This window comes from Pipistrellus hanaki (genome assembly GCF_964339955.1).
Source record: "Pipistrellus hanaki genome assembly, chromosome: X".
NCBI classification, from domain to species: domain Eukaryota; kingdom Metazoa; phylum Chordata; class Mammalia; order Chiroptera; family Vespertilionidae; genus Pipistrellus; species Pipistrellus hanaki.
Genome location: NC_140524.1, coordinates 73,166,813 through 73,175,931, shown reverse-complemented (window position 1 = coordinate 73,175,931; position 9,119 = coordinate 73,166,813). Strand labels below are relative to the sequence as shown.

The 9,119-nt window shown below is 39.3% G+C and overlaps 1 protein-coding gene across 1 annotated transcript; it reads right to left on the bottom strand.

The window, feature by feature from the left end:
- Positions 1–2,673: 2,673 nt before the first annotated feature.
- LOC311614773 (uncharacterized protein) lies at positions 2,674–3,192 on the bottom strand (the record flags this gene model as incomplete). Its single annotated transcript, XM_084869929.1, has 1 exon — positions 2,674–3,192. One exon carries the CDS (start codon positions 3,190–3,192, stop codon positions 2,674–2,676), a length of 519 nt encoding a protein of 172 aa, XP_084726055.1.
- Between the last annotated feature and the right edge of the window lie 5,927 nt (positions 3,193–9,119).

Sequence of the window (9,119 nt, the reverse complement as noted above, 5' to 3'; positions counted from 1 at the left end):
TAAATGACCCAATTAAAAAATGGACAATGGATCTAAATAGAATCTTCTCAAAAGAAGACAGAAGGAAGGCCAAGAGGCACATGAAAACATGCTCAAAGTCACTAATTATCGGAGAAATGCAAATCAAAACAACAATGCGGTACCATCTCACACCTGTCAGAATGGCCAACATCAACAAATCAACAAACGACAAGTGTTGGCGAGGTTGTGGAGAAAAAGGAACCCTCGTGCACTGCTGGTGGGAATGTAGACTTGTGCAACCACTGTGGAGAACAGTATGGAGCTTCCTCAAAAAACTGAAAATGGAACTCCCATTTGACCCAGTAATCCCACTCCTAGGATTATATCCCAAGAAGCTAGAAACATCAATCAGAAAGGATATATGCACCCCTCTGTTCATAGCAGCACAATTTATAATAGTTAGGATTTGGAAACAGCCTAGGTGCCCATCAGCAGATGATTGGATCCAAAAACTATGGTACATTTACACAATGGAATATTATGCTGCCATAAAAAGAAAAATTCTCATCGTTTGCAGCAACCTGGATGGAATTGGAGAGCATCATGCTGAGTGAAACAAGCCAGTCAATGAAAGAGAAACACCACATGACCTCACTTATATATGGATGATAAAGAACATTATAAACTGAAGAACCAAAAGATAGATATAGAGACAGTAAAGCAACAAGCAGACTGTCAAATTACAGCAGGGAGGTTGGGGAGATCTGGGGGAGATAAGAGATCAACCGAAGGACTTGTATGCATGCATCTAAGTACAACTAATGGACACAAAACTCTGGGGAGGGAGGGTATGTACGGGAGGGGGGGCATTGGTATATGTACAAAAATAATAATTTAATAAAAAATATATATTAAAAAAAACTGCCATTCCCTAAAGTATAATCTCAATCCATTGAGATTTTGCTTCCCAGTAATTGTTTAGTTCAAATAAACTTTTAAAAAAATTATCTACAGGTTTAAATGTTTATGTGACTTCAGTTACATTTCTTGTACCATTTAAGTTTATGGACCAAAAATTTTACCCTCTATAATATTCTTTCTGCTATAAATTATATTTCATTCTAGGTTTGATGTGTAGTATTGTCATCATTGTTATTTTCTAAATTATTTTTATTACAATTTCAATTCTTCCTTGGCACAATAGTTTCATCTTCCTATCCCAGGTTTTATTTGCTGTTTAAAAGTGCCTGTTATGCCAAAACCGGTTTGGCTCAGTGGTAGAGCGTCTGTCTGCGGACTGAGGGGTCCCGGGTTCGATTCCAGTCAAGGGCATGTACATTGGTTGGGGGCACATCCCTGGTGGGGGGTGTGCGGGAGGCAGCTGGTCGATGTTTCTCTCTCGTCGACATTTCTAGCTCTCTATCTCTCTCCCTTCCTCTCTGTAAAATATCAATAAAATATATTTTTTAAATAGTGCCTGCTATATTTTATAGAAATTCAGTTGTTTTTCAGATATTATTTTTTTTAAATATATTTTATTGATTTTTCACAGAGAGGAAGAGAGAATTAGAGAGTTAGAAACATCCATGAGAGAGAATCATCGATCAGCTGCCTCTTGCACACCCCCTGCTGGAGATGTGCCGCAACCAAGGTACATGCCCTTGCCCGGAATCGAACCCGGGACCTTTCAGTCCGCAGGCCGACGCTCTATCCACTGAGCCAAACCGGTCCCGGCTCAGATATTATTTTTTAAAATAGATTTCAGCATATGAAACTGAACATTTTCATATCTGTTAAAACACATTTTTTCCAGAAACTCCTAAATATAAATATAATATTGAATCTATGAATATGTGTATTTTTGAAATTACTTAATTTTTATGGTCTTAGATTTTTAAAATATAGAAATCCAAATTTTGCAGTCAAAATATTTATGTCCACAATTTGCTGCTTAGGTTTTTTTTTTTTTTTTTTAATTGGTTTTTTTTTTTTCATTGCTCTCTCTTTCTGTAAACTCTTTATACACATTATGCATATTTTTCTGGTTTCATTAAACTAGGTAAGATCAGATAAAGGTGTCTTTTAATGTTACTTAAAAAGTAATGAAGTCAGATAATTAAAAGCAATAAATACATAATAAATTAGAGTTACTTTGTCAAGATCACAGACATTTCTAGAATCAGCTTTATTTGTACAATGAATCTCTAAGGAAATGTCGCCTCCTCAGGGTGCCTTTGTATCTAAAACAGAATCATATGTGGCCCCCCCGCCAACACACATAATTTCTATCCTTTTACCTGGTGTTCTTTTTCTCTGTAGCTATTTATCTTCATCTGAGACACTACATATTTTGCTTCATAGATTCTAAGTCTGTGTTCTCAAACTTGGTCTAATTTATGTACTGATGTATCCCAAACTCCTCCAATAGTAGCTGGCACACAGTAGGCCTTAATTAAAGCTTAAATAAAAATACATCAAAAGGACCTAGAAATTGCCTTAGGTTCAGAATAACTGTTCAATAGGCGGTTTCACCGGTGGTGCAGAAACGTTCATTATAAGATATCTACAAGCCCTTTCCTCCTTTGAGATGATGATTAAAGTTAACTGGCCTAGAAGTAGTCTCCATTTATCAACTTTTGGTTAATGAAGAGGTTTCAGAGAAAATACTACAATTATCAGCAAAATGGAGGGGGGCGGGCACAGAGGAAAATTTTAAGCGGTATCTTCAACGGGGCAATCCCGGGCTAAATGCCCGGACTTTCCACAGCTGTAGCAGTTGACTTCCATTTTCTTGGTACAGTTGATGGCTATGTGGCCAGTCTTGCCACAACGGTAGCACTTGATTTGGGTGCAGTCTTTCTGAATGTGACCATATTCACCACAAGAGTAGCACTTCTGTTCTTCCTGATGGTCACAATCACGAGCCAGATGGCCTGATCTGCCACAAATGTAACAGCACTGCTCTCTTGAGCGCTTAGGCTTGTCAACACAGTCTTTGGCGATGTGGCCACTTCTCCCACAGTTGTAACAGATGTCCTCATTTTGATCACAGTTCTTAGCGTAATGACCAGATTCACCGCAGCGGTAACAGATGTCAGATGGTGTGGCGGAACTGCACTGACAACCTCTGCCACGGCCTCCAGTTCTTTGCCTTGGAGTTTGTCCTTCTCTAGGGCATCCCCGGACCCATTGGCCAGAGCGTACATACTTGAAATATTCCTTGCTGCTCATGGCTGTAGGAGGATCTTCCAGTGATCCGGTGTACCACTGCCCCAGAGGTTCCCACACAGCGCCCCTTAGTGTGGCTTAGAAAGCGGTGGCTGATTTTCTCTAGGAGCTTCCATGACGTCACACAAGGCTTTCGCACAGCCCCATTCTTGTGTCACGGGAGTTCCAACTGCCATGCCCTCCTGATTTTCTTCGTCTTTGAAGCCAAAAACATAGTACTGTTTTCCATTTTTTATTTTTTTAAATAAAAGCTTGGGTCATTAAGTTTAAGTTTGATTCTTTCCCTGTTTAGAAAATGTGCTCAGTAGGGTTTCTTATAATTAAGACTTAAGCCTTCTTTGTTTTTATGTATGTGCTAAGGACTTAGGAAACTATGTGTGAGATGTATCTAATCAGTAAATGAAAGAGAGAAATTGTAACCAATTAGAGTAACCCAACATTTTTGTTTTAAAAAATAAAATACAGCCCTGCCTGGTTTGGCCCAGTGGAAAGAGTGTTGGCCTGTGGACTGAGGGGTTTCAGGTTCAATTCCTATCAAGGGCATGTGCCTTGGTTGCAGACACATCCCTAGTGGGGAGTGCGCAGGAGGCAGCTGACCGATGTTTCTAGCTCTCTATCCCTGTCCCTTTCTCTCTGTAGAAAAACCAATAAAATGTATTTTAAAATAAAATACAAATATCCATAAAGATGAGATATATTAGATAGGAAAAAAAATCTGTAAAATGCTGCAGTGAGAACATTTACTCATAATTTATACAGTTTTATTGCAGTAATCTTAATTTTCAACCTAATCACCACCATTTAAGTTATCAAACATAACATGATTGGAGCATTCAGTATAAAGAATACATTATTACTGGGAAAATAAAATATAAAACTATAATTTACATATTGGACAGATTTCCTTTCTGTTTTCCAAATTGTTTATATCTTATACAAATGTCATAAAGATTTGTGAATTTGTTTTCCATTTTTATAGATAAATAAATATGGAGAACTAGACACTAAAAAATCAAGAAAAGCTATTTGAGGGTTATATTATTGAATATAACTTTTTTTTCTCCTTATTTTTCTTCTTTGTACTTTACAATTTTTAAATTATTTTGGGTTGTGTAATTTTTTAAATTCACAATAAATATTTTTATTTAAGTTACTACTTAGCTATATGATTTGTATATGAAATTTTTTTTAGATAGCCAGTACAAATATATTTGGTAAAACACAGGCAAAAGAATAATGAATGTAGTAGTTGATCTTTATTTTCAATATGACTTGATTGCGATATGCAACTGATTCCATAAATGCAATGATAAAGAAAAACATTTTCAAAAATCAAAGTTTATAGCCAAAGAGCATGAGTAGTCCTGACATAGAGTAATGAAATAAGTCTTATTACTAAACTATTAAATGCTGTTGCATGAATTATTTCAAGAGGTAAAAATTCTGTGGCTAAAAATTTGATATATGCTTTATAATTAACCTTATTAATTATAATGTTTAAATCTTCCTTTAAGTTTATATTTTTATTAAAGTAATACATGTCATTGGTATATAAGGCATTGCTCTTTCAAGCAGTTTTAATTGAAACATGAAGTAAGAAATCCATTCTCTCTTTCCCTTTGATATACTAGTATATTATGGAAGCTGCAGAACAATTTGGGGAGTATTACCCCAACAATATTAAGTCATCCAGTACATGAGCACAGGATATTGTTCTATTTATTTTCATTTAATCTATAATAGTAAAAGCATAATATGCTAATTAGACTAGACAGCCAAACGACCTTTCAGACATCCTTCTGACGAGGGCCGCAAGGGCCAAGCCCCTTGCACGAATTTCATGCATCAGGCCTCTACTATGTTATAAAACACTATGAAGTGTTTAGTGTATAAGTTTCACACATATTTTGTTAGTTTTTGTTGTTAATGTTCACTAGAAAATATTTTCCACTGATTATTTTTTTCCACAATGGAAGGGAGAGGGAGAGACAGAGAGAGAGAGAAATTGATGTGAGAAAAACACATCAATTGGTTGCCTCCAGCCAGTGCTCCAACCAGGGGCAGGAATTGATCCTTCAACTGAGGTATGAGCCCTTGACCAGAATCACTGAATCTGGAACACTTCAGTCTGCCTGGCTGATGCTCTATTCACTGAGCCAACTGATTGGACTCTTTTGTTATAAATTTTTTTTTAAGGATTTCAATCTTTTTTATGCTGTTTTAAATAAAAATGATTTTCCTGATTTCATCTTTGGGTTATTTTTAGCATATAGAAAGATAATTAATTTTATATGTTGATCTTTAATCCTACAGCCTTGCTAAACTGAACTGATTTAATAGTCCCAATAGTTTTTTTAGAGGATTCCTTAGGATTAGAAATTTCTGTATTTAAGACTATATCATGTGAAAGTAGGGGTAGTTTAAATTCATCCTTGACATTCTGGGTTTATTTTATTTCATTCCCTTGCCCTCACTAGAAGTTCTATAAAATGTTGAATAGAACATTGTCTTGTTACTGGTCTTAGGGGAAAAGCTTTCAGGCTTTAAGATCATTAGTATAATGCTAGCCATGGTTTTTTTAAATATACATACTCTACCAGGTGAGAAAGTTACAATATTTTCTATCCCAAATTTGTAGAGTGTTCTTATCATGAAGGGGTGTTGAATTTTGTCAAATATGGTTTTTTAATCTCTTGAGTTTGTCTTAACAAATATTTCACAATCTTATTCAATGTTTGTTTATGTAGCCAAACTTTATACAATTTTTAAATTACTTTGAGTGCATAACCAAGATAACAGTATAGGTAAACACCTGTACTTATAACCTCCCACAATCATGTAAAAATTAAAACTAAAATAAAGAACAAAAGGATAGAAAATGGCAGCAAAATAGGCAACAGTGCCGTGCACCTCCACTTAGGGCCAGGCCAGAAAAGCAACTGAATCAGAGAACATCCACCCTGAATTAATAAGTTAAACATAGCTAAAGAGACAGTTTTTGTCAAGTAAGGGCAGAAAACACCTAGAGAACCCTGCATGCCAGCCATAACCTTCATAGAAATACCACTGTGCCCTCACAGTCAGTGGTGCAGTAACTCCCAGTAAGTTCCCAGAGATTTACAGGGTGTGTGCTGCAAGAGTGAGCTCCTGCACCAGGCCTCCTCACCAGCCCTCTGAGACACAGCATCCTGGGATCTGGCTCCAAGATCCCACAGTGAGTGCAAGCCAGGAGGCACCCTGTTCCTCACCACCACCCCAGATCCAAGAACCATGCTGCTAGCCTGACCCAGAGCCACCTGCATGTGTTCCACCCCCAGCACGAGGACCTGCTGTTGAGGCTACCCGGAGAAACCCAGAACACACCACAGGGGAGCTCTGACTGTGCAACCCAGAACAACCCATGCCCACTCCACCGCAGCACCTGGGACAGTCCTGCCAGGGCCATTCAGAACAACCCAATGCTCACCTCACTCCGGATGACAGGGGAGCACGATTTGAGTGACACAGGGCAACCAACAGAGGCTCTATGCTGAGGAGGGGCGAATTGAAGCAACTAGCACAGGTCTCACACCATGCTACAAGAAAGCCAGGACTGTGTGACCTAGAGCAACATGCACCTGCTTCTCCCTGGACCAGGGAGAGTCCTGTAGGGGCTACCCAAAGAAATCTAGCACATGCCACATTCCGGGCCATAGGAAAGTATTGCCAGGATGACCCCAAGTAAGCTAGTGTGCCCAGGCAGGGGCCACAGTACCCTGTCACAAGTGTGTTGTCAGAGGGACATAGGGTACCACCCTGCCTCAGGTGCCATGACTGCACAGCAAAATGCATGCCAGAGGGCTCTGGAACCTCACAGGGAGTCACACATCAGAGGAACTATGCATCTGTTTCCACCACCCTGAGCATCTGAAGTAGACAACTGAGGGACCAGATGTATGGGAAAAGGGAATAAAATGCAGAAGACACTATAGAGGTGTGAGATTCAAGGCAGATGCAGCCTATAGGCCAATAATTTCTGGACCATTGCCCTGAGAGATATTCAACCTCTCAAACCATAAGCAGTGTGCCCGAAGCCAGAAGAAAGAGCAAAAATGGGAAGAAAAATAAACAAACCCCAAAGGAAAGGAAAGGAAGAATTGTCAGAAAAGAAACTAAATTAAACAGAGGCAAGTCATAAGTCAGAAAAATAATTCAGAGTAAGGGTCATATCGTTCTTAAACCAGCTAGATGAGAAAATCAACTTATGTAAGAATCAAAAGGAAATCAAAAGTGATAGTGCTACAATAAAAAACACAATGGAAGGTTCCAACAGTATATTAGGAGAAGCAGAGGACCAAATTAGTGAGTTAGAATATAGGGCAGAAAAACACACCCAACCTCAACAGCAATTGGAGAGAAAAAAAAATTAGAAGGCAGGAGGAGAGGCTAACAGAGCTTTGGTACAACATGAAATGAAGTAATAATATCTAATAAAAAGGAAATATGATAATTTACCCTCATGTTGTTGCAAAGATGGTGGCAATCAAGCCAATAAGGAAGGAATATGCTAATTGACTTCCATGCCCTCAAAGATGGTGGTACCTACAGACACAAGATGGCTTCACCTAGTTCCCTTATCCACTCCAAGGTTACAGGCACACAGCAAGGCTGGGCCTGCCCCTGGCTGGCCTGGCCACTCCACACACCTGCTTCTGAAGTTCCGCAGTCCCCTCAGCCCTCCAGCCACCCAGGGCCGGCACAAGGCACAGTCAAGCCTCAGTTGGTGGTTGCCCAGATGATGCTCAAGGCACAGGCAAGCCTCGGATGGTGACTTCCCAGCCGCCCAGAGCCACCCGAGACTCAAATAACCAGAGCCAGCCAAGGCTTGCACTGCTGGCAGTGGCAGCAACAGAGGTGTGATGGGGCATCACCTTCTCCTGAAGATTGTGTCACTTCCTGCCCCTGAGTGCTCCCAGACTGTGAAAGGGGACAGGCAAGGATGAGGGACCCCCCTTCTATTGCATGAATTTTCATGCATTGGGCATCTAGTATACATATAATAGGGGCTCCAGAAGGACAAGAAGAGGAGCAAGGATTAGAAAACTTTTTTGAAGAAATAATGACAGAAAACTTCCCTGGTTTGGGAAGAAAAACGATATACAAGCACAGAGAGTCCCAAACAATGTGAACAACAACAAAAACAAAAAAAACACCAAGACATGTTGTAATTACAATGGCAAACATTAATTAAAGAGAGAGAGAGAGAGAGAGAGAGAGAGAACCTCAAAGGTTAAAGAGAGAAACATAGAGTTACCTACAAAGGATCTCCCATTAGATTATCAAATTATATCTCAACACAAACATGATAGGCCAGAAAAGAATTAAATGAAGTACCGTATTTTCCGGCATATAAGACGACCCCCTAATTTTACAGTTAAAAGATAGGTTTAGGCCTATATTCGCTGTATAAGACTACCCCCGCCCCCCCACTTCTGAGGCAACACCAGTTCTTTTTTTTTTAAATTGATTTTTTTGCCCCCCCTCCCTCCCTCACACACATACCCTCCATCCCCAGAGTTTTATGTCCATTGGTTGTACTTATATGCATGTATACAAGTCCTTCGGTTGATCTCTTATCTCCCCCAGATCTCCCTCTCCTCCCCACTGTAATTTGACAGTCTGCTTGTTGCTTTACTGTCTCTATATCTATTTTTTGGTTCATCAGTTTATAATGTTCTTTATTATCCATAAATGAGTGAGGTCATGTGGTGTTTCTCTTTCATTGACTGGCTTATTTCACTCAGCATGATGTTCTCCAATTCCATCCAGGTTGCTGCAAATGATGAGAATTCCTTCTTTTTATGGCAGCATAGTATTCCATTGTGTAGATGTACCATAGTTTTTTGATCCAATCATCTGCTGACGGGCACCTAGGCTGTTTCCAAATTCTA